Source organism: Malus domestica, chromosome 03, assembly GCF_042453785.1.
Source record: "Malus domestica chromosome 03, GDT2T_hap1".
In the NCBI taxonomy this organism is placed as follows: Eukaryota; Viridiplantae; Streptophyta; class Magnoliopsida; order Rosales; family Rosaceae; genus Malus; species Malus domestica.
The window spans coordinates 26,808,426-26,835,598 of NC_091663.1; the positions used below are offsets into that span (position 1 = coordinate 26,808,426).

General features: G+C 36.5%; 1 protein-coding gene and 1 pseudogene across 2 annotated transcripts; one reads left to right on the plus strand and one right to left on the minus strand.

Moving 5' to 3' along the window:
* Window positions 1–7,291: 7,291 nt before the first annotated feature.
* On the minus strand, window positions 7,292–12,032 carry LOC103417647 (ATP synthase gamma chain 1, chloroplastic-like; annotated as a pseudogene).
* A 470-nt stretch (window positions 12,033–12,502) lies between these two features.
* Window positions 12,503–23,864, plus strand: LOC103428596 (uncharacterized). 2 transcript variants are annotated; one of them, XM_070819209.1, is made up of 9 exons: window positions 12,503–12,900; window positions 13,479–13,535; window positions 21,089–21,141; window positions 21,409–21,460; window positions 22,498–22,563; window positions 22,645–22,704; window positions 22,963–23,005; window positions 23,143–23,187; window positions 23,420–23,864. In XM_070819209.1, the coding sequence occupies exons 1-9, from the start codon at window positions 12,789–12,791 to the stop codon at window positions 23,481–23,483; spliced, it is 552 nt and encodes a 183-aa protein (XP_070675310.1). In that variant the 5' UTR covers window positions 12,503–12,788; the 3' UTR covers window positions 23,484–23,864. The 2 variants fall into 2 exon arrangements, with proteins under 2 accessions (XP_070675310.1, XP_070675311.1); XM_070819210.1 differs by having other exon boundaries at window positions 12,557–12,900; window positions 23,154–23,187; window positions 23,420–23,786.
* The last annotated feature ends 3,309 nt before the right edge of the window (window positions 23,865–27,173 follow it).

A 27,173-nucleotide genomic window follows, 5' to 3' on the forward strand; every position in this document is an offset into this window, starting at 1 on the left:
AGATAATAATTAAAAGGGAGTTTTAATGAAAAAAGCTTGAGTAAAGTTTATTTTAACAAAAAAAAAATCATATAACTTTATTAAATGAAAAAGACTTAAACTTTAATGAAAATTCTTAACAATAAAACCATCTAATAACTTTATTTAATGAAAAAGACTTAAACTTTAATGAAAATAACAAAAGTTTAATATAATAAAAATAAAATAGAAAAAGTAATATAAACTTGACTCGCGGGTTCCATCAGAGACATTTTTTTTCTGAAACTGAAAGGTACTAAACTATTTCAGAAAATTAAACATTAATTATTTTTGAAACTAAACACGAGTACTACAACTATTTCTAAAATTCAACATGGGCACTACACTATTTCTGATACTGAACCCAGATGATTCTAATCTCATATGTTCTTAGCACTTTTTTTTTTGTTAGCATAACAAGATCAGTTCACATATATGATTTGTGTGTACACTATAATTACGGGGTGTGATATCCACACACCCAATTTTACTTCTCACACACTTTTTTAATTTTTGGCTGTCGGATCGGATGAATTGAAGAAGATCAACGGACAGAAATCATCAAGGGGTGTGTGAGAAGTAAAATGGGGTGTGTGGATAGCACACCCCTATAATTACTCATGTTTAAGTTTATAAAATAAAAGGGAAAATTAGGTTCACATCCTTCTTTTTGTTACTCCATTGATTAAAATCCTATTCATTTTCAATTTTTGATCAAGGTCCTTGGTATTAATAACATCATTAATTATTTGAATAATAAAATATTTTTATTTTTAAATATATTCCTTTAGTGTTAAAAATGTTACAATTAGTATATTTATATTTATGGCTAAATTTTTTATCATATATTTTTATTTTTAGTTTGTACCAATTTTTAATTTGCAAATATTTTTTTAATTTGTACCAATTTTCTTTTCATTTTTAATTTGTACCCATATATTAGTTTCTTTTTGTGCCCATATTTTTTAAAGTTTTATTTGTGTTTGTACCCATGTGTATACCATCATGTGACATTGTATATTTAATCAATGATAGAAAAATTACATATGGTATATTTATGTTTTATGCCTAAACTTTGTACCATATATTTATATTTTTAGTTTGTACCCACTTTTAATTTGCAACATTTTTTTTTTAAATTTGTAGTATTTTCTTTTTAGTTTTATTTTGTACCCATTTATTAATTTCTTTTAGCACCTATATTTTTAAAAATTCATTTGTACTCATAATTTTTAATCTTTTATTTGTACCCTAATTTATTTATGATGTACCCATTCTTCTTTATTAATGTACCACTTTGTTATATGTGAAATGTACCAATTTTTTTGTAAAATGTACCAATTTTTTTAACACTATGGATACATTCTTTTGCCATTTATTATTTCTTATTTTTACATAGTTTTTATCCATTTATTCAATTAAAATGTTTGAATTTTTTTTATTATAACCGTTTATAATAGTATTATAATGAAGGATTTTAAATTTATAGGATTATAAATCTCATAAAATATCAAACAATTAATTGCAAAACTATAAGAATATAAATATTAATAGTAATATAATGAGGTGTACAAAGTTAAGAGACCTTGATCAAACTTTGAATACTATTAAGGTTTTAATCAAAGAATGTTAAGGATTAGGGACCGCAATCAAATTATCCCTTTATAAAATCACAAGCATTTGGGACCTCTAAAGTCTTTCTTTGCTGCTTCCAAATGATTAGACATTCATGTTGCTGCTTTCAAACGAGAAGCCTACAAGCATTTGGAACCTCTAGAGTCTTTCTTGCCACTTTTATTGACAGAGCTTTAAACTTTAGGGATGGATTATTTACACCATCGTACTGCAAACTTTCTTCTTCATTTATATCTAGGATTGTTATGCTCACTGACCTCTTTGAATTTAACAATACTGGGACGCTTCGATGATTTGTGGTTCATGATCCCCCTTCACATGTTCAGTTATCTTGTTCTGATTCTTCTGAAGGACAAGTGGAGCAAGAAAGCAACGGGAGGAGATGGGACAGACGAACGGCGGAACGAGAGCAAGGAGAGAGCCAAGGATAAATGCTTCTTCCACGCGCTTGTAGACTACCTTTTTTTTTTTTTTTTCATTAAATAAAATTATAATATGACTTTTAGGGAAAATTCAAAATTTTGAAATTCTTTTAATTAGTTTTTGTTAATAAAAATGATAATAAAAAAAACAAGAGAATTGTTATTGTCATTCCAAAATCTCATTTGCACTCTAAACTTTTTATAATTAGAAAGAAAAGTACACTTGTGAGAAGTGCAAAATGAGATTTTTTGAGTGCTAATAATAGTTCCTAAAAACATTTATTAGTAATTTAAAATATATTTGAAGTTGTTGTCGAATTTGACAGCAATCACTTTTGTTGTCAATCCATATCATGCCACATAGAAATTGGCATTTTAATTGAAAATCACTAATGCTGTCTTTTTTTTTTCACTGTTATTGTTGTTGTAGATTCTTTTACTCCTCCTTTGGAAATGCTCAAATGAGTGGCTAAGTACTGAGGATGCTTTGATTGATTACTTCAAATTAGTAGTTGTTGGTGGGATGCCTTCCTTTCACACCCACTTGGATTTGTTGAGTTATTTATCATTTCATCTTTTTTAGATATTATAATAAATAATACAGCAATATTCCGATGCACAATTAATTAATTAATTTTTCTTTGCCTTCCGTTGCTGTGTCTACTTCCTCAAATTTGATCCTCAATTTTCTTTGGGCAGCAGATGTGCACATGTTAAATTTGGAAAATGTTTACTTCCCCAATTGTTAGATTCTATAATTATAATTTATATTTATATGCAATGAATCAGAATCAACAGCTATGGCTTAAGCAATTGTTGTAAGTTGTAACCAAATATTTACATAAATACTAAAGAAAGGAAAATTGTTTTAAGCGAAAGGAGAAATCGAGAGTGAAAATTGTTACTCGGAAAGAAAAAAATGTTAGAAATGGTAGTTAGATTATTATAATGAACGGAAAGACTTGAGGAGTTATATTTAGTTACGAGTTTAAAAGATTTTAAAAGAGATTATAAATTCAATGGTATTTAATCAAAATTTTAAATGAATCTATGGAAGTCTATGGTTATTGAATCAAAATTTTAAGGAAACTTTAACGAAAACTTCATGCATATTCTGATATTCAATGAGGAATTGATTTTAAAGTATTTTAAAAAATTAAGAATTTTGATGAATTTAGAAAGATTTTATAGTGTATTTTAAGTTTTAGGAAATCACACCTCTCCCCTAAGATTTTGAATGAATTCACATGGAGTTTATGAAACTCCATTAGAATTCCATCCAACATCACGGATTTATAATTATTTTAAAAACCTTCAAAATCTTAATTGATACATCCCCTAAACGTAAAAAAGTAAACATAGAAATTAAAAAAGAAATTTGACAAAAAATTTAAAATAAAAGATAAAAGAGAACTACCCATTAACTGGAAAAAAAAAAAACAAACAAAACAAAGCATGCAAATCATATTTAATTTATAAGCAAATGCTAAGTAGACCAAATTTGCAAATCATATGACGTATCATTAATATAAAATAAACATGTTAATAAAATTTAAGTAATAATTCAATTATCAATAACTACGTCATGTGGTTTATAAAATTTAATTCAAATATTTGATGTTCATAACATACCTTTAATTTACAAACACATATATAAGAGAGAGATATCAAAAGAAGAATTTTGAGAATTTTGGGGAAATTTTGAGCCGTCGAGGACATTTTAAGAAGGACAAAAACGAAGGAAAAGTGATGCATGCATGTGTAAATTGTAATGAAGAAGTGATGAGTCGAATCAAGACAAAAACAAAATAAAATTGTGTGATTGAAAGGGAAATCTAGATTTTGGAATGTTCTGTTGTAAACATCAATGTGAGTCCCCACATGTACTGTCGAGAGCCGTCATTCATCGTATTTGGAGGTACCAAGTTGCATCTTTCGTGCATGCCAAAGGAAAAAAACACGAGCAAATGACGTCATTTTCTTCTCATTATTTGATCGGAAGATATGATACAAAATTGAGTGTAGTAATATTTTTTGATTTATATAGCGGATTTTATTTAGTGAAATAAGAATTTGTTGTTGTTGTATTCAATCGGAATTTTGACAGATCTTAATAGATTTATAAATTGATGAATTTCTAATAAAATTTTGAATGAATTTCCTCAAAGTTATAGGGGTGGAGGTGCTACTTGTAAATGTTTAAAATACACTCTCAAATTTTCTCGAATTCCCCAACTTTTTAAAATCTTTTAAAATCAATTCTTGCTGGATACACACCTGGATTGTTGAAAACTCTTTTAAAATCTTGAATGAATATATTTATGGCTCGTTTGAATGTGCTTTTAAAATGACTGAAAGCACTTTTAGAAAAAAATCTTTTTAGGTTCCAAAAACATTTGAAGTGCTTTCTGCAAGAAGTACCAATTATGTGCTTCTTCTAGGAAGCACTATAAGCGATTTTTCAGGATTTACTTAGATTTTTACTAAAAATTGGTTCTAAAAACATTTTCACAAAAAGTGCTTTCAGTTATTGTAAAAGTATATCCAAACGAGCTCTTAGACTTTCAAAAAATAACTTAAAATCCTGAATACTCCTAAATTTGTAATAAAAAAAAATTAAAATCTCAATTAAATTCACCCCTAAGATTACTTGAAAAAGAAGCAAAAGAATCTTAGGGAAAAGGGTCCTTAAAACTTAATACTTATCAAGAAACATCAGAATCAAGTTGTTGAATCTGATTGCTTATGTGGTGCAATGATGTGCATTAGACGGCTACGGCTGTGACCGTCATCTAGCAGTGGGGTCGCGACAAATTGACACCATAAACTTATGTCATGGGAAAATCATGAATCGAAGAAGTCATAAATACGGAAATGAAAATGACCAAGGATCAATTACCCCTCTTAATCAAATCTAGACCAGAGGATCAATTACGGACAAAGATTGTCTGTCCTCCTTGTTTCCGTGCCTTTCCGTAATTTTCTGTTTTATGTGATCACGGTTAAGTCACGTCAACATTTTATATTGTTTTTTTAAAGAGATAATAAGACAAAAATAAATAGTAATATAAAATGTTGACGTGGTTTACCGTGACCACACAAACTTGAGGGTATGAGAGGGCACGAGAACAAGGAGGGCAGACAATCCTTGTCCATCAATTACCCCTCTTAATCAAATCTCGTTCTTGACTTTTATAAGCACTGAATTACTGATTGTATTGTGGGATTCACGTACTTTTTTATTTTGTATGCGTTGATAAACGCATAAAAAGTCAAGAATCAAAATAATTTCAATACTCGTTCCACCCAAGTAGACATTCTTATTCATGGCCGCTTTCTTCTGCTGGAATTTGGAAATTTTCAATCAGCAAAGCAGGATAATGTAAATGCAGACAGATGACAAGAGTTCGGATTCCACCAGGAAAAGGCTTAGCAACTTTGTTCTGAGATTGTAAGTTTATATTACTCCCTAATCAATGGGAGCGTGTTATATTAGGAGGAGAAGATCTTGATTTTTGGCAAGGTCGTAGATTCTTGAAAGCTGCATATGAATCAAATTATTTCCCCAAAAAAAAAGACAACTCCTTCAGTACAAAATATACGGCAGTCACGATCAACAGTGTTTAGCTAATAAGAACCATAATCTCGTCTTGTTCTTTCCCTAGGAAATGAGAAATTACCGTCCAAATGATAAGTTCCTGATTGAGTTCTTTCCCAGGCATGACAAAGTTCTATCCAAATTTCCCCATCAGTGTCTCGAAACAGTCTTTCTAACTACAATAATGCATACAACGAAAGAAACCGAAACATCTACAAAGAACCAGATTTCATTAGCACAAGATTTCAAGAATACATGATTTTGTAGTTTTTGCTAGGTGAAATCATCTGTAACTCCACATTTCTGATCTGTGGACACAATCAATTGAGCATGTTTAGTCAGAGAAGTAGAAGATGAAAATATATGATTCACATATGAAGCTCCAATCCCGACAACAATTCAAAATCGCAAATAACAGGATCTGCTATTTTTTTACTTTCTGTGTTTGTGTAAGAGTAGGGTGAATTCAATAACTAGCAATGCACTCTCAATCATTTGAACAAGAAAGAAAATGAGTCATTGCATGGAAGAAACTGCACTATACTGTTAGGATAGAACAAGAATGAGATATATTTCTCCGTGTTATTAATCTCGTTGAACAATTAAGAAACTCTCTAGCTATTCTGATTGTTTTCGTCTAGAAAATTGCCTAATGAATTCAATCACAAAACTTTCATCATGAACAATATGGCACAAAAATGAACAAAGAACAAGGAGAGGAAGATCCTGATATTACTCCAACTCCTTTAGAGCAACTCCAGCGTATCAAAGGGCCCTAGGGCAACTTTCTATTGAATCCCCTCTAATGAACAGTAATTGCTTTTAATGAATAGTAATTACATTTTGCATCTCTATCCCTAACTGAATAGCCATGGCAATAGGCAATATTATTTTTTATTTTATAAAATAATACAAAATAATTTTATTTGTAATTTCGGATAAAATTTTTAATCGTTCTTGTTGCGCCATGTGTCATTATCTAAAAAAACAATTTTTGGTGATAGATTTCGATAAAATTTTTATCCAATGCCGTCGTGCCACATGTTGTTACCTTTTCAAAATCATTGAGGATAGATTTCCGGTAAGATTTTTAACCAATCACGCTGCACCACGTGTCACAATCTCTTTACAATCTTTGAGGATAGATTTCAATCAGATTTTTAACGAATGACGGCATGCCACGTGACATTATCAATCAGATTTTTAACGAATCGATGGTCAAAGATTTTAAACTTCGTTGACCATCGATTAGAGAGACGTGGGACTTATTTTTTTTAGCATATCCTTGTAGTACTCGTCACTATGAGCGTATAGGCGAAAGCTGTTTGCGAGTCCGGATTATAACGGTATAGTTACAGACGTTTGAATTTGGTTAATTATATTTTGGTTTATAAGTTAATTGAACTCCCACCTTGTGGGAAAGAAGCCAATTAAATTTTAGGCACAAACATGAAGGAACCAACGAGAAACAGGAGCAAGGAGGGGACTGATTATTCATCTTCCAAGTCTTGAATTGATTTCTCCATCTCTTTAGCATGTTCCTAGCTTCATTTGATCTTCAAAAACGTCCATTCCTTGTGCTCCACACTCATGCAATCCAATTCAGCCCAAAAGTGCTCTAAAATGCTTCAAAATGCAATTTCTTGCCAACTTTGCCAATTAGACCTACAAACACACAAAAATAGTTTAAATCACTATAATAAACACAAACTCGCTATGAAAATGCAAGAAAACAAGCTAACTAAGTTGCATAAATATGCTCCTATCAACTGCTCAAGTAGAGGGATCATGGCATTAAGAATCAGAACAGGGTCTTTTTCAAATTCCATAACTGGTGAAAGCCTTTCCCTCTTTACCTTCACACTCTCCCCTCCACACTCAGTTTGCCTTCCTTAGTTGTCAGCCTAAAGAACTCATCCTCCATTGCATCAACACTATTCCCATACACATCAACAACCTCTCCCTTCGACGACAATGGAAGCAATGTATGAATAATTGGTTTAGATTTCACCAACAACACGAATTTAGTCTACACAAGCTCAAATTTATCAACTTCTTTGCCAACAAATAGCGAAAAAATGTCATCGGCAATGACCTAAGCCTCTTTTGTTGCTGCAAATAACCCACATTCAATAAACCTATCAACACAAATCTCAGGCCTACGCAAAAAATACGAGTTACCTTTTTTTCCAACACTGATCATAATGATATCCAACCCAAATTTCTTTAGTTCTGCAATTTGAGACTCGGCCTTTTTACCCCAGAGTTGTTGAAACTGCTGCAGAAGCCTCGATCATCGGTGATCACAACAATGGTAACTTCCTTATAGGCCTAACATTTGCTAGAGGGACATCAATGTCTTCACACTAAAGCCGCTCATTGATGTCGTATAGGACCTCCACAAGCGTCTTAGCAAAGGTTCGGCCATTGATGACTGCTTCCTGGGCCCTTGGAACCCTGGTAGCTGCCACGAGCTTCATGGCTTTGGTGATTTTCTGGGTATTTTTTATGGAATCAATTCAGACCCGAAGCTCATGCAAACCGCAGTGGATTACTGAAGATTGAGAACTAAAAGGTTAGGGAGACTGGGTAAATTTAGGGAAAAAAGGGGTTTAAGGTTTCTAACGTGTTAGAAATTGGGGGTTTTGCAGGAGTATTTATCAAATATAGCAAAAAATTAACCTTTAATTTTAAAAATGTCAATTTTTATAAAAACTTTTAGATATATCCAAAATTTCACTTAAATATACACAAATACCCTTAAATTTAACAATTAAATAAATTAAAGGCTTTTTAGCTAAAATGGTTCGTGACATTGACATAACTCCTTCATCTGGTCCTTAACAATGAAAATCAATAGTAGTGTCATTGAATTTGTCTATCGTGAATCATTTTAGTCTTTCTCTAAATTTATCAATCGTGATCATTTTTCTCTCTTCGTTAAAAATCTGCCAATTGCCCTGTTAGTGCGATGATGTGGTGCCACATGGGTCTCACAAATACAATCATATAACGACATGTGGATTAACTTTAAAAACTATTTTTATATTTAAAACTAAAAGTGATATTAGTAAGAAAAATAAAAATTATAAATAAAAAATTTAAAAAAATTAAAAGAAGTCGTCTTCTTCATTTGGTGGGTAAATATAACAGACATGCCAAAATCAAAACCCTAACCTACCTAAACCCTTATTCTCTCACAATCCAAACCCTCCACCTTCCAATCCAAATTTCCGCACCCTGAGATAAATTTAGTGGTTCTTTCTTAAAATTTTCCTTCTCCAATTGGGTTCGAAGATTATAAAGAATTGATGCGATTCGGAAAGAGATTATGTGTTCATGAATTGGCGACGGGGGTAGAGACTCGGGTCATGGGAAGAAAGAAGGCATTGAAGGCATGATTGAAATATTGCTGCTCCCACTTGCAGTAACCACAACGACGCTCAATGTCGGTGATGAGGGGGTTGAAGGGGATAGGGTTAAGATGGTGAAGTGTAGGAGCGAAAGTGAAGTTGGACTGGAGCTTTGAGGTGACTGTGGCTAAAAAACCTTTAATTTATTTGATTATTAAGTTTGAGAGCATTTGTGTCTATTTAAGTGAAATTTTGAATATATTTAAAAGTTTTTATAAAAAGTGACTTTTTTGATATTAAACGTTTTTTTGCTATATTTGATAAATACTCGTTTTGTAGAGACCCTGAGGATTGAATTGGACACAGCCATTGGGTTCTGGTTCTACTTTTGCAGAGATTGAACAAATTCAAATCTCTGCAAAAGCCTTATCGGATTAAACTTTACGAAAGCATCACAATTGATTTTTTTTTCTTTTCTGAAAATCGGATCTTTGCAATAACATTTTTGCTGGTGGAAATTTACTCCTGAGATTTGTGGACTCGGGAGTCAAATTGTTGGTGGAGCTGAGGATTTTTTATTTTTTGGATAGTTTTGTACAATAAAAATGTTACTCTTACCACATATTTATGTTATAATTGGAGAGATTTTTAATGTGTCGGGAAAACAGACTGGTACACCAAGTGTCATAATACAAGTAGTTAGAGAATTTTTTTTTTCAGTTTCTAACCACTTGTATTATGACACTTGATGTATTGAGTAGTGTTCCCATCACATTGAAAAAATTCTCCATTAATTGTATCATATCTCTAATAGAAATGAGACTCACATGCATTGACGGACTTTACCTCTATTAGAACAATATTACAAATAATAATATAAATAGGTGATAAGTCCAACATTACTCATTGTACCATGCACTTGCATGCCTGGGTCTTCAATGTCGTTGAAAAGGATAATGCTAGAGAAACTAAATTTAGAGACAAAATTTGTAAATGATGTATCATCAATATAAATGAACACGTTTATCAAATCTTAAGTAATAAACTAATCATCAAATTCTATGTTCTTTTTTTTTTGAAACATCGGACAGGTTGGAAAGAAGAAGTTTTATCTAATGAAGTTTTTTTTTTCCCGAACAAACAATATTATCTACCCTAGATGAGTAGTAGATTCGTTCTTACAATGAGTTAGCAATAATATGATTCAAATTCTTTTTATACGACAGTCAAACTAAGATCACTTACTTTTAAGTGAAGTAGAGGAAAAATGTAAATCTCGTTAAAAACATGAGAATAAATTGTAGCAATGCTTCTTCAACTAAAAATCAATTATCATTGATCCTTTAACTTATCAAAATATGTAGCTGTTTGGATCAAAACTTAAACTTTGGGCTCGGGGGAAGTTGGCCCAAATAGCAGCCTAAAAGGAAGAAGCCCAGTCAAGGCCAGTCAAAACCCAGCCGAAGTCCAGAAGACAGGAGAAGCCCGTTTCCGACTAGGTGCAGGCCATGCAGACTACTTGCTCACCTACCCAATGGCCAAGTGGTATAGACCAGCCAAGTAATCAGCCCAAAAAGTACTTTTAAATGGCAGTACAAGTAAATAGTTGATGAGTCACTATCATTCAAACTACATTCGGGCAAGATTATTGCTACAGGAGGCCAAGCCAAGGTGTCTATAAAAGGAGAAAGAAAAGTCAGAATCAAGGACACTCAAACAAACAAACAAGAAAAAGCACAAACTCTGCTCAAAGCCAGATTTGCCTTCAAAATGAAGCTGTAGTTAGCCCAAGCCTTCATCCCTTTTGGGATAAACCTTTTGTAATAGCTCTGCTACCCTGTTCAACACCTGCTGTAGTATCGATTTTCTTTCTGCAAACTCATTTCCCAACCCCTTTTCTAAGCCTTCAAACCTTCTGTTAACCCACAAAGATAGGAAGTTGCAAGACGATCAGCCTTGCCCGACAAGGTTAAACCTTGCCCGACCTCCTTTGTTTTTGTCTTTTCATTCTTTAGCCTAGCAATATGTTGTATACTACAAGTTGTATCCAAGTTATTTCTAGTAATATGGCTATTAAAAAACTCTCTCAGCGCTTGAATCCTATTTGAATATGTCTTCACAGTTCAAGTTAGATCTAAGTTCTAAGCCTTCGGGCATATAAGATTTGATCACCCTAAAAAGTCCTTGGCCTCAAGGCATAAAAAAAACCTGATGTGGACTTAACCCATCCACTACAAGCTTTGATAACAAAAAGTCCGAAGTTACTTGGGGCGCAAGTAATCGACCTGCCACTTGGTTTTATTTCTGTTATATTATGATGACCATATAACATTCGAGTACGGGATGAATTCTGATGGGAAACCTCAAGGCCTATTCAAGGCCCCACAAAGGCACCTATTTGGATTCATCCTATTTCTCGGGCAAGAACATTGAGTATAGAAGAGGTTCTGATGGGAAGCCTCAAGGCCTATTCAAGGCTCCACAAAGGCACCTATTTGGATTCATTCTGCTCTTTGAGCTCAGGTAATCAGAAGTATAATGGTTATAAGACCCATATAACTCATAAAAGGAACCTTATGTGTTTGAGTACTAAGTTAGTTATTTATGGGAAGCCTCAAGGCCTACACCTAAGGCCCCACAAAGGCACCTGTCAATAACTAACATAGTCTCTCAAATATATATAATTAAAACTCAAACATCCGTTCTACATCTACCATGCTGAAGATGGTAGTGGCACGCCTGAGCAATTCAAAGTTAATCTTGATCGTGAGCCTCAAGGCCTACATTCAAAGCCCCACAAAGGCATCTTTCAAAGTTAACTCTGTCCTTCTCTTTCAGCCTTACCCGACAAGCCTTGCCCTACAGGCTTTGCCCGACAGGCCCACCAGTAAAGCAGAAGCATGATAGAAAGCATCAACCGGCGCCAACCTCTCGGGGAGCTGTGTGCTCGTCGGCCAGGAAGCATTCCCCACGGAAATTCCCGCCACGAACAGTAGCTATAATCATTTTCGTCAAAATTTTGTCAAAATAAATTATATTGGAAAAACAATTGCTACAATTAGAGTCTCTCAACTAATCAAAACGTGTAACTATAGTTTTTTTTCGTCAACTTCTTGAAAATTTTGTCAAAGTAAGTTATGTTGGAATGATCATTGCTACAATTGGGTTAAAGTTTGAGGGACCATTGATTCAATTGAGTAAAAGTTAAGGGACCATTTATTCAGTTAGATTAAATTGAGGGACCAATGGTAATGAATTTTTAATTGAGGGACCATAGCTCCACGTTTTGATGAGTTGAGAGATCAATAATAATAAATTTTTCGTCGAAAGATCATTGGTCCAATTAAATTAAAATTAATGGCCTATTACTAAAATTTAGTCGAATAAATAAATTAAAAATATAAGAAGAGTAAAAATGTGAATCTCATTAAGATTTTAGGACTGCAAATAATTACAAGGACTGTAAAAGTAAAAGCAAAAGAATTTACAGTTTTGAACTGTACAAGCTGCACCCCGAAACACCAACGACCAACCACCGCGACAAGGAGGCCTATACGGTGTTATTTGGACCGCCGACGAGTACTGGCTTTGGAGGGACTAATTACTGACTCCAGGACGATGCTGTAGCACTTTCTCCTGCAAACTACGACTGCCTTAGAAACACAAACCAAACATTGGACTGCAATTCTTGGGCATCGAACACGATGCTGGTAATGTTTCAGTGAATCCCTTTTGAAATATGATTTGAAATTGGGGAGAGAAATGTCGAAGCTGTTTCAGAAGGTTGCTGGGTTCTTTACCAATCGGACTATGGTGGGAATGGACAAAGCTGGCAACCGTTACTTTGCCAGAAAAGAGGAGGTCGATGGCATCAGTAAAAGTCTCTCTCTCCCTCCCTACTGTTTTTTGTTTTCGTTTATGCTGCATTATGGCTCATTGGTTTTGTTCAGCTTGAGTTTTTGTGATTGAATCTCTTGAATTTGCCAATTGGGTTGCCATTATTGTGCTTCAAAATTTGCTACACGGGGATAAAGGAATTGCATTGACTTTTTTTAGGTGTGAAACGAACTCTGTTTTGATTTATGATTGCATTTCTTAATTTGGTAATTGCATTGTTCCTATATTTTGTTTTGGAACAAACGCATTAGATAAAGGTTTTTTTCACTCTAGGAGCTGTAGTTAGAGAAGTGGAATTCATTCTGTCTAATTCATAAAATGGAAGCCATCATAGCTAACATCTCCTGTTAACCGTTCATTAGTTTCTAAGGCATGTGTTCTGATTAGTTGAGCTGAATGTTTCTTATCTATGAAATGAAATACTAAAGTTTGCATTGAGTTGTTTGTCAAGGGTAAGATAATTGATTACAATGTGGTATAGCATGAAGAATAATGAAGCTGTTAGTACACCTAATGCTCTTTTTTTCTTTTTGTCCATTCTCGTTGACACGCTAGTGAAAGAGAAAAGATGGGTGGCATTCAAGGGTGAGGACGATCCGACCTCAATTCCAGGTACTTTCTTTGGACCTGATACAACTTTTGTTCAGTTTCAAATCCTTGGTTCACTTGCTTCGGAAATATTTTTCTTTGAGTTATCATATCAACTAAAACTCCGCCTGTGTAAGTTTATCTTACATTGCCGGTCCCAAGCCCGGGTAAAGGAGGAGGGGGAGGGCGTCAGGTAGTCAACAGCTGGCACTCCACAATACGTCGAATCCTTATGAAAATGAATCCAGAACGAAATCGCACTAAAGCTAGGGCGTCACCCGTAAGTGGCGCGCTGTGTGGCCCGAGCACAGTGATAAGTGAGCAAGGGTCGCTGTATCTTCATCGGCACCCGAATGCAATGTTAAATGAGCAAGGGGGCCATAGAAACTTCTTTTCGAACGACTCCACTCAAAGTTGTTTGGGAGCATATGCTCCTATCAACTGTACACAGGACACACAAAAGAAGTACTTTGATTCTATTGGACGGGGGAGGGTGAAGAAGCTATGACAGAAGGGTAGAGTTCAAGAGAGTAGAATGCGTTTAGGAACGTGGAATATAGGAACCTTAACGGGAAAATCTATGGAAGTAGTGGAAGTTATGGTGAGGAGAAGGATAAATATTATGTGCCTACAAGAAACTAAGTGGGTTGGTCTTAAGGCAAAGGATCTAGAAAACTCAGGGTTTAAACTTTGGTATTCGGGCACTAATAGAACGAGAAACGGTGTTGGCATCATCGTGGACAAGACCTTGACACAAGATGTTGTAGATGTCAAGAGGGTAGGAGATAGAATCATGGCAATCAAGATTGTAATAAGACAAGAACTCATCAATGTGATTAGTGCGTACGCACCTCAAGTAGGGTTGGATACGAGTTCGAAGGAGAAATTTTGGGAAGACCTTGGAGACTTGGTGCAAGGAATTGCCTAGACGGAGAAGTTATTTATAGAAGGAGATTTAAATGGACACGTGGGCAGGGAGACAGGCAACTATGGAGGTTTTCATGGTGGCCATGGTTTTGAGGAGCGAAACGAGGATGGGGAAGCTATCTTGGATTTTGCAATGGCATATGATCTCTTCTTAGCCAACACCTTCTTTAAGAAGAGAGAAGAACATGTGATCACCTAAAAGAGTGGGTCGTCAAAAACACAAATAGATTTTCTTCTAATGAGGAAAGGGGATCGTATAACTTGTAAGGATTGCAAAGTTATACCGGGAGAGAGCTTGACTAATCAACATCGCTTGTTGGTGATGGATGTACATATCAAAAGAGTGAGAAAAAAGAACAAGACTTGGAAGTGCCCAAGGACTAGATGGTGGAATCTAAAAGGAGAAAAACAAGCCATTTTCAAAGAGAAAGTAATCACCCAGTGTGGGTGGGATAGAAAGGGGGAAGCTAACCAAAGGTGGGATTCCATGGCTAGTTGTATCCGAAAAGTAGCAAAAGAGGTATTAGGAGAGTCCAAGGGCTTTGCTCCACACCAAAAGGAATCTTGGTGGTGGAATGAGGAGGTACAAACAAAGGTGAAGGCTAAGAAGGAATGTTGTAAAACCTTATACAAGGACAGGACCGATGAAAATGGTGAAAGGTATAGAAGAGCGAAGCAAGAGGCGAAGAAAGCTATGAGAGAAGCTAAGTTAGCGGCTTATGACGATATGTATAAGCGACTAGATACCAAAGAAGGAGAGTTGGATATCTATAAACTAGCTAGAGCAAGGGAAAAGAAGACAAGGGACCTAAACCAAGTGAGGTGCATCAAGGATGAGGATGGAAAGGTTCTTGCTACAGAGAACGCGGTCAAAGACAGATGGAGAGGTTATTTTCATAATCTTTTCAATGAAGGACATGAAGGGAGTACTTCTTTAGGCGAGTTGAGTAACTCAGAAGAGTGTAGAAACTATTCTTTTTATCGTCGAATCAGGAAGGAAGAAGTGGTTGTAGCTTTGAAGAAGATGAAGCATAGAAAAGTAGTGGGCCCAGACGATATACCGATCGAAGTGTGGAAAGTCTTGGGAGAGACAGGTATAGCATGGCTCACTGACCTTTTCAATAGGATTTTGAAAACGAAGAAGATGCCAAATGAGTGGCGAAAGAGCACTTTGGTGCCTATCTACAAGAATAAGGGCGACGTACAAAATTGCATGAACTATAGGGGTATTAAGCTAATGAGTCATACAATGAAGCTCTGGGAGAGAGTCATTGAGCATAGATTGAGGCAAGAGACACGGGTTTCGGACAACCAATTCGGGTTTATGCCAGGCCGCTCAACCATGGAGGCAATCTATCTCTTACGAAGATTGATGGAAAGATATAGAGATGGGAAAAAGGATTTACACATGGTCTTTATAGATTTGGAAAAAGCGTATGATAGGGTCCCAAGAGACATTCTTTTGAGGATTTTAGAGAAGAAAAGAGTACGAGTAGCATATATCCAAGCTATAAAGGATATGTATGAAGGAGCAAAGACTGCCGTAAGAACTTATGAAGGACAAACCGAAAGCTTCCCCATAACTGTAGGATTACATCAAGGCTCATCCTTAAGTCCTTACCTTTTTGCGTTGGTAATGGATGAGTTAATAGGACATATTCAAGATGATATTCCTTGGTGTATGCTTTTCGCAGACGATATAGTGTTGATAGATGAAACTCAGGAAGGGGTAAATGCGAAGCTTAACCTTTGGAGAGAAGTGTTGGAATCTAAAGGTCTTCGCCTAAGCCGATCAAAGACAGAATATAAAGTGCAAGTTCAGTGCAAATGGAGGCCAAAATGAGTTAGGGGTGAGGATCGGAGATCTGGAAATACCAAAGAGCGATCGTTTTCGCTACTTAGGATCTATCTTGCAAAAGAACGGAGAATTAGATGGAGATCTCAACCATAGAATACAAGCTGGATGGATGAAATGGAAGAGTGCATCCGGCGTGTTGTGTGACCGCCGTATGCCACTGAAGCTCAAGGGAAAATTTTATAGGACGGCAATAAGGCCGGCGATGCTGTATGGCACAGAATGTTGGGCGGTGAAGCATCAACACGTACACAAAATGGGTGTAGCGGAGATGAGGATGCTTCGTTGGATGTGTGGGCACACGAGAAAAGATAAGATTAGGAATGAGGATATCCGAGGTAAAGTAGGAGTAGCCGAAATTGTAGGAAAGTTGAGAGAAAATCGGTTACGGTGGTTTGGACATGTGCAAAGAAGGCCTACTGACGCTCCGGTTAGAAGATGCGATTACGGGACAAAGGTTCAGGGCCGAAGGGGTAGAGGAAGACCTAGGAAAACTTTGGAAGAGACTCTAAGAAAAGACTTAGAGTATTTGGATCTAACGGAGGACATGACACAGGACCGAGCACAATGGCGTTCTAAGATTCATATAGCCGACCCTACTCAGTGAAGAAGGCTTTGGTGTATTTAACACAATACGTTGGAAATGAAGCAAAGCTTATTTATTGATATCTCCGATAAGTTATAAATATGTACATATACATGAGTTAAAATAAACAAACAAGAGGGAGCCTTCACAAAGGTTGCTTAGGAGAAGTCTCAGCAGTCGGTAGAGCCCCAGAAAGAGAAGGCACCGGAGGGGGATCATTCGGAGCCTCAGTACTGGACAGAACCCTAAAAGGAGGAGGCGTTAGAGGTTGATCATTTGGAGCTTCATTATGCGGTACAGCCCCAGAAGACGAAGGCAATAAATGCCTTTGGAACAAACCCACAAACCGCTGATGATCAAGTAAAACCTGACCATCAGATTCCTTCATCTGGTCAAGCTTCCTCTTCATGTTTGTAGCTTAGTTATGTGCGAGCCGGTGCAACTGTTTATTCTCATGCTTGAGCCCTCTAATCTCTTGTTTGAGACTCATCACTTCAGCTGCCAATGATTCAACTTGGCGGGTTCGAGCAAATAGGCGTTGGGCCATATTAGACACAGAACCTGCACACTGAACACTCAGAGCCAGAGAATCCTTAACAGCCAATTCATCAGACCATTTGGAAAGTAGTCTGTATTCTTTGGGAGTGAGAAGGTTCCTGGCCACCACCGCAGCGGTCATATCATTCTTAATCACCGAATCCCCAACGGTAAGAGGACCAGTAGGAGATAAGAAGGATGGGCGCCATATGTTGTCTGGAGAAGGCGTGGCTGCCTCTTCAACAAGGTTCAAGTCAAAACGACGGTCGGCGGGGCTAGACATTTTCAAAGGTGTTGAAGAGAGAAGAGGTCGGACAAATCAAGATCTTAGAAGTGCAAGAAGGGAGCTTCTACTGGTGAAGATTCAAGTGTGCTTTGAAACTTAATGCCAGCCTCTATAAAAATCTGCACTCGACGAAGCTTCAGAAATCGAAGAGGCGTCTGCCCAGAAATCGAAGAGGCGTTTGCTTTCTCAAAAGCTGGGCTGCTCAGAGACCACGCGGGCCGATCTCAGAAATCGAAGAGGCGTTTGCTTTCTCAAAAGCTGGGCTGCTCAAAGACCACGAAGGCTGATCTCAGAAATCGAAGAGGTGCTTGCTTTCTCAAAAGCTAGGCTGCTCAAAGACCACGAGGGCCAATCTCAGAAATCGAAGAGGCACCTGTTTTTTTTCAGCCTTGTCAACACCTGTCACATGCACACTCAACTTTGCTGAAATTACGGGCATTCTGTTGAAGATTTCTGGTGAAGTAGAAAGCACGTGAATCTTACTGTTCAATCATCCACTTTTCACACGCACCATCAGCTCATGGGTACCACAGATAACTTTGCCAAAGATCTCTGACAAAGTTTAGACACGTGAAGCTTGCAGCTCCCACTACATCGCTATGACCAAGAAGGGTAAAAGAATAGCAAAGAAACAACACTAACAAAGTTTAGACACATAAATTTTGAAGGTCTAGCTATCATATTATTACCCACAAGGGTAAAGGAACAGCATCACTGCTGGATAATTGGAAAGTTCCTGTGTGTAAACCTCTCGAGAGCCAGACTCCCAACATGATTACTTTCTCAAAAATCGAAGAGACACCGCTCTCCGAATCTCGAGAGTCAGACTCCCAGTAGGATTGCTCTCTCAAAAATCGAAGAGGCACCGTTCTCCGAATCTCGAGAGCCAGATCCCTGACAGAATTGCTTGTTCGAAAACCGAAGAGGCACTGCTTTCTCAACTTCGAGATCTAGATCTCCTTGGATAAAGCTTGTCTGTAATCTTCACACGCAACATCAGCTTTCCAGATACCACAGACCACTTTTTCAAAGTGCTCTGACACACGTGAAGCTGGCAGCTCCCACTACCGTGCTATGACCAAGCAGGGTAAAGGAATAGCATTACTACTTGTTAGGGAGACTCCTATATATGTGGACCCCCATCCTCAACGGACAGGCAGACCTGCAAAAATGCTCAACCCTTCCTCATATCTGAGAGGGCACTTTCAACGAAGCTTCTCGAAATACTCAGCTTTCTTTCCCCCCGATAATACCTCTGCAAACAAGCTACACCAGAGTAAGAATATCTCATATCATCAGGGTTAAAAGCAAGAGTATCTCATATCATGCTTTTTCCCTATCTTTCCTTTGGCCTTGTTCTTACCTGCAAGACAAGGAGAAAGAGAGCAATCAGTCAGCACTTGGAATCAAGCTTCCAGTCAGGAACTGACTGCCTGGAACCCTTTACCTGATTACTTACCTGGCATTGCTCTCGAGTACTCATCTTTAACATCTTATGCTTCCAGAGAAGATACCACATCTGCCTGAGGAACCGATAGGGAAAGTAAGAAGGATACAAGGAAGCATGTGGACACAAACGTAACAGAACACGTGCCGATACATCCACTACTTTGTCAACAGCAAAAGTATCTCATATCAGCAGGGTCGAACGTACTCTAGATTTGATGGACTTGTTTTGACCTTCAAATTCTTCAGTCGGTCTTATACTCTGGAGGAAACCAGAAAACCCTCCAGCCCAGCCCAGTTCAAGAATAAGCCTGTGAAAAGTTATTTCTTCAAAAGCAAAAGTATCTCATATCATCTATTCTCTTTTTCTTCTCTTTATCCTTCATGCTGCCTGCAAGATAGGGAGAATGAGAACAATCAGCCGGAACTCGAAATCAAACTTCTGATTTGGGACTGATTGGTTGAAGCTCTGATTGCTTACCTTGTCTGTCATCTCTTTCAGCAGATCCCCTAGCTCGGCGACTTGGGGGACTCCTACTACATGGTTTGTATTGCGCTTGACCAAGCTTGAAACTACAAGTAAGCTTCAAGTGAAATTGATACATTACCTTGTGCATCTCCACCAGTTAAAGATACCACCCCTGGATGGAGGAAGAGTACTTCCAGAGAAGATGCCACATCTACCTATGAGACAGATAAGGCAAGTGAAGACGATACCACATTTCGGTACTTAGAAGTTTCGTGATTACGAGATCATTCTCCCACAATATTTCCTAATGTTATTTGTACTAAATCATTCATTTGTACTCACTAAAGGAGAGCTTGAACCTATGTACTTGTGTAAACCCTTCACAATTAATGAGAACTCATCTACTCCGTGGACGTAGCCAATCTGAGTGAACCACGTACATCTTATGTTTGCTTTCCTGTCTCTATCCATTTACATACTTATCCACACTAATGACCAGATCAATAACTTAATACTTTCTGTTGTACCGAAGTCCTCACTGATTTTGTGCATCAACAATCCTGAAGTCCTTACCCTTTTGCGTTGGTAATGAATGAGTTAACAGGACATATTCAAGATGATATTCCTTGGTGTATGCTTCTCGCAAATGATATAGTGTTGATAGATGAAACTCAGGAGGGGTAAATGCGAAGTTTAACCTTTGGAGAGAAGTGTTGGAATCTAAAGGTCTTCGCCTAAGCCGATCAAAGACAAAATATATGGAGTGCAAGTTCAGTGCAAATGGAGGCCAAAATGAGTTAGGGGCGAGGATCGGAGATCAGGTAATACCAAAGAGCGACCGTTTTCGCTACCTAGGATCTATCTTGCAAAAGAACGGAGAATTAGATGGAGATCTCAACCATAGAATACAAGCTGGATGGATGAAGTGGAAGAGTGCATCCGGCGTGTTGTGTGACCGTCGTAGGCCACTGAAGCTCAAGGGAAAATTTTATAGGACGGCAATAAGGCCGGCGATGCTGTATGACACAGAATGTTGGGCGGTGAAGCATCAACACGTACACAAAATGGGTTTGGACATGTGCAAAGAAGGCCTACTGACGCTCCGGTTCGAAGATGTGACTACGGGATAGAGGTTCAGGGCCGAAGGGGTAGAGGAAGACCTAGGAAAACTTTGGAAGAGACCCTAGGAAAAGACTTAGAGTACTTGGATCTAACGGAGGACATGACACAAAACTGAGCGCAATGGCGTTCTAGGATTCATATAGCCGACCCCACTTAGTGGGAAAAGGCTTTGTTGTTGTTGTTGTTGTTGTATCATATCAACTAAAAGGGTACCCTATGTTGGGGTGTTGAAATATGGCTACCTATCCATATATACACTTTTGATATACAATGTCATTTGAAATGCATTGTTTCTATGGCCTTATTTTTTCCTCTATTTTTTTTATGCTCACTCCTTTTGTCATTTTAGTTGAGTGGATATGTTGGCTCAACAGGCAGCGGAAAAGGGCTCCAACACCGGAGGTAATCTTGACAAATGTTACTCTTTAATTCCTTGGTGTGATAAAGAAGAGAAATTTGTTTGGATTTGTTGGTAAAAAGCTGGAATATTTTTATGTTATTGTTTATTTTTGTTGGTAAAGGTAAAAAAGCTGAAATATTTTCTTTTTAATCACCATCTTATCTTCCTAGATGGTCCTGATATCATTTCCTCTATCTAATTCTTGTCTAAGAGACATTTTGTTATTGTCGTTTCGTTTCTTTTGTGTGATAATCTTTTCTACACTTCAGGAACTGGCAGAATTGGAAGCAAGACATGAACGAGTCCGGCAGAATGTTGCGCGTATGTGTCATTTCTACCATTAGTTTCTGGTTTCTTCTGCTACCATTGAGTTGTAGGTTTACTAAGAAGCCTTTATTACAAGATCATCTTCTGTTGGAATTTTAATCAAAATGTAGGATAAGTGAATCGAGGGATGTAATAGTTGCATATTAAGGTCTTATATCTTTGTCATGAATTTCTGAGATAAGAGAAGAGATGTAGAGAATGAGAGTGAGAGACGTCCACACATCCAAAGATAATGGCTAGTAGTGCAAGATTAGCCTCACCAGCCTTAACATAGGCCTCTTAGTTGTAAATACTAAATACTTGAATGCTGGCAACAGTGGCAAAAAAGAAGTTATCTTACATTCATTTCTTATGTGCAATTTTTTATTTTTTTTTTGGAAACTCTGTCAATTTTATACCAGTTAGCTGGTAACTATTTTGTTTTGATCTCAGTCAACAGATTACTCTTAATGCACTGTTCTCCGTATCTTTGAAAGGGTTATGCAGATCCAAATTGGGATCCGCCATATAATTTTGATAAGTTGATTGAAATCAGTTTTCTGGATTTTACTCAATGAATCCCATTGTTGATAATTTTCTGAAAATTCCCTCCAATTCCCTCACCAAGTTTGTCTCCTTATCATGACATCTTTAAAGTTTCAGTGGGAAATTGGTGTCACATACTTATAAGTTGGATTTGTATTTTGTTTTGATCTCAGTCAACAGATTACTCTTAATGCACTGTTCTCCGTATCTTTGAAAGGGTTATGCAGATCCAAATTGGGATCCGCCATATAATTTTGATAAGTTGATTGAAATCAGTTTTAAGTGCTTTCTGGATTTTACTCAATGAATCCATTGTTGATAATTTTCTGAAAATTCCCTCCAACTCCCTCACCAAGTTTGTCTCCTTATCATGACATCTTTAAAGTTTCAGTGGGAAATTGGTGTCACATACTTATAAGTTGGTTTTGCTTTACTTTCGGTTTTCTGTTTGATACAGAGATTTTAAGAAACATATATTTAACTTTTATGCCTTTTATTTCTCATAGTTCTAAAGAAAGAAGAAGAGGAAAGGAAAGCAAGAGAATGCAGTACACACAAAATCATCAACACCGGTCAGCTTCTTACTGGAATCTTTATGATATCTGTACCCTTGTGCTCATACAATTATTCATTATTATGAGCTATGCTTATAGATAAAGCCGGAGGTCCAGATTTGAAAAGTTTCATTTGGCAATTTCCTGGATCTTCTGAAGGTAACTTGTCTTTTGTATCCTACCCACCTCACATACATATTGTTTAGGATGAGAATTTATATAGTTAGGCAGATTATATGGATTTTTTCACAGAAAGGTTTTGCAGAATGAGGACTTTTATTTAAAGGCTATCTTTTAAGATTGTGGAGTCTTCGTTCCTAATTGATTCTGCGGAGCATTAAAATTTTTTGTCTTAATTATTGTATTTTCGAGGTAGAATATGGCATATTAATTTGTTTTCCTTGTTTCTTCCCAAAGGTGGTGTAAATCAGGAAGAATCTGTTGCCACAGAAGGAGTGAGGTAGGTCTGCTAACATGCGTAACAACACCACCACCGCTATATCCTGCCCAAGTTTGTTTTATCACCCATATTTCATGTTTCTTTGTGGCCATGTCATGTCTTTATGCTTACATTGTTGTGTTGTTAATATGTTACAGGAACTCCAAAGAGAAAGAGGCAAAGAAAGCAAAAGATGCTCCAGAGTATGTTCCATATTCCTCATCTGCAAGTTTGCGCAAGCATCGCTAATTACATCTTGAAATCATAAATAATATGATGATGACTGGAATTTGTGAATTCCCTTGTTCTGAAATCTATAAACAAAGAATCCCAAAATCTTCAAGTTTAAGGCGACATATATTAGGATGAATGTCATTTTCCCTAAAAATGAGTGCTGGATTGATGATACTACATGTTGAACTTTTTTTTTTCCAGGTCTACAGAGCTAACAGGATCCGGTCAAACATTCAGGCCAGGGACATGGCAGCCACCAACGTGAAGTCGAGTTGATAATGCCGTAATGCATAATTAAGGGTCCGACCACGCTAACCCTTGTGTCGAAGCATAATGCACGGATTTGTTCTGCCGGTGCCAGAGTATAGCTGAGTTGTTAGAATGTTGGCGAAGCTCCGTATGGTTCCTTGTAGGGAGCTTCTTTTGTGGCACAATGCAGTGCATTTGATTTTTGCTTTCCCTCTTGAGATCCAAAGAAAATAAAAAACAAGCACAGTACATCCTTCATTTTTAGTTTTTTGACAAGTGAATACAGAGTTATACACCAAATTTTGGTTACATTTATGTACATCGAAGTCGCTAGACTTGCGTAAGAATTTTGTTGTGTGATCAAGGTCTTGAGAAATAAATTTAAGGTTGTATGCCATATCATTCCAAGTGCCTGCAGTTACACAAATAAACACTCGGTTTATAGAAACAGTTTGAAACATTTGACTATAACATGCTCCGCCTAACACTAATTAGTTCTGACTTCTGACCAGCTATATTAAAATAACAATCTGGACACAAAATTGCTCAAAATATAATCAAAATTACCATAAAGTAGGGTTTGTTCTTAATATTAATGTTATGCAAACTACTTATGTTGTTTATTAGTAAAATTTAAACTTACATCTACTTAATTGAAACGTTATTCAAAAGTACAAAATTAAAAATGTCTTTTATTGTGTCTCAATTTACCTCATGCATTTTTCTTTTCTCAATTTATTACATAACTGTGCTAAAAGAGTCAGTAGCTTAGCGTGACAAGGGCTCTTTCTTCTTTTCAACTCGTGTACACATTTGGAACATCTAAAACATCAAAATTCAACCTAACACAAAAACAAAAAAATGAAAACTCCCGATCACGATCACGGAATTCTTAAGATCCTGTGAAAAAAAAAAAAATCTTCCTTTTCCCAGATTTTATTCACAATTTCTTGAACACATCCATACTTTCACTGTTGAAAACACCAAAAATTTCAAACTACGTCAACAAACAAGCATTTTTTTTCAAACTAGTTCGACAAAATGAGATAAAGTAGAACACAAAAAGAGATAAAGGGACACATAATATGTCGAAGGTAAATTGATATTTTGCGTAGAGCTCACACTTACAAGTAATCTTTGTCACTTAGCACTAATTTAGTGATACTTTTTTTACTTGGCTCCTTAATTGATGATTCTCTTCAAGATGCTTTGTTACTTATTCACAAAATTCTGTGCCTATGATCGGAACTGTTGTGTTATAAATCTCTATATAAAGATCATCTATGTAAAAAAAATTAATAAATATGGAATCCTTAGTTATCGAACTGTGAAAACACAAACGGTCGAATACTGTAAATATCTTACGAGCTGCCTCTATTTACTACAATTAATTGACTAAACGACTTTATTTTAATTTGATTTTTTTTGCATAGATGATATTTACAGAGTGATATTTGTCGGTTTCCATCATAAACATAAAATTTCGTAAATCGATCATAAAGTATCTTGAGAAGGAACTCCTTAAAGTTAAAGCATTTTCATTTAAATATATTGTATGGTTGTATAAAAAACGACACAATTTGTATCATTTCCCTTGGTAATAGCAACTTTGGTGCGAATTCCTCCTGTGTTTGGAGAAACTTTTTTGTGTTCGGAACACATATTAGTACATCATATATCATTATACGTGCAGACAAATTTTACATTTTAAGTGTTCATTACTTATAAAATAATATGTGATGTAACACTCGTATTCTGAACAACTGAAAATCACTCTAGTGTCTGTTCTGTTCTACAAAAGAAAAAATCTGAAAAAAAAAATGGAAAATGAACAGCCATGAAGCTACATAACAAAGAGACACATCATCGGTGACATGCATTCTTAAGGATGAGACACATCAATCACACCACTTTGTCTTGGCTCCAAAGGGAAAATTTATGTTCTTCCACCACCGCCACCGTCCCAATACGATCGTGCATCCGCAGTAGCTAGACACAAATATATAGCCACATGTACAAAGCCACGTCAGCATCTTCTTCTCGAGCACTCCCTTTTCTGTCTAGTATACTCTTTATTACAGGGCGTTCTTCTACTATAAGCTCGTCCTCGGTTACGTTTATCCGTCATCATAAGCATCTGCAGCGCTGCTTCATGGCCACCGTCGCCGATACGTACGTACAAACTATATTACATCTACAGCGACTCCTTGACCGGCTTTGTTTTCTTTATTACAAGTGATATCACTATCTTATACTAAGAGAAGAGAAGGGGTTTAAACTCGAAACTCAATGGTTAAAAATGAATGCTCTATCCACCACGACAATCCACTTTCGACTCCTTAACTAGTTTAGTTTAATGCTAATGTTATGTATGATGATTTTCTTTCTTTCATATATATCATGTGTAGTTTGCTTTTTAGGCTGCCCTAATTGTTTAATGACCTTTCTTCCGAGTGTTGAATTCTTCTTCTTTTTAGTTTAATAAAGTTTCCTAATGTGTTATATGATGATGGTTTGTTTGGCTGCTGAGAAAATGTAGTAGTAAAGATGTAACATAGTCTCAAATGCTTAAATTCACTAATATATATACATTTAGGATGTTGGACCCAATTAAGTAACCATTAAAGTGTGTTTTTTGTTCGTTATAAGGGATTTGAGTTAAACTTGGCAAATAATTTTCTTTTGTTGACAATATGCATTTCACATCGAGAAAACATGAGAACTTGCATATGCGGTTATAAGTAGTTGGGCTGCTCTCCGTATGACTAATTGGTTTTATGGCGGAACCAACTTCATTCAGATTTGCATAGTATTTATTTCCTTCTTTTTAATGCCATTGATATCTTACTTGATGCAACTGCATCGTGGTTTGGATTATAACGTTTCATATTTTTGCTTCGAGGATCTTCAGCTTCTGAAAATGCTTATAAGGGAATACTAACCGGTCTTCCAAAGCCTGGAGGTGGCGAGTTCGGAAAATTCTACAGTCTACCGCTCTCAATGATCCCAGAATCACTGCGCTTGATATTATTGTGTGTTTGGACTAACGAAATGAAATGGTTTTCTTAAATCATTTTTCAGTTGCCATTGATGCTATTAGGAACGGCGAATGAAATATATGCTTTACGAATCCGCAAGTAACTTTATTTATCTCCACAATAGTATCTCAAACTGATGGGAGTAATTTTTACCTTTTTTGTGTGCTACAGACAGGTTTCCTTATTCTATAAAGATACTCTTGGAATCTGCAATTCGCAACTGTGACAATTTTCAGGTGACCAAGGAGGATGTTGAGAAAATAGTTGATTGGGAGAATACATCGCCAAAGCAATTCGAGGTTCCATTTAAGCCAGCTCGCGTTCTTCCCCAGGTTCGGAGCTGTGTTCAACAATCAATTTGATTAATTTAGTTTTTGAAACGTCTTCTACCTCCATATAAGGCATTATGTTTGTTGCCCAGGACTTTACTGGAGTACCAGCCGTGATTGACCTTGCATGTATCCGGGATGCCTTGAAGAAGCTTGGAAAGGATCCTAACAAGATAAATCCATTGGTTTGTAATTTCTCTCAACCATGCACATCACAAACTTCTTGAGTAGTTCAATATCGATAGATAGCTAAAATCTTGAAAGGAAATGCATTGTACTACATTACTTTTGAGGTTGTCTTTTGGGTTACAATTTGTGACTTTGAAATTATTTAGTGGT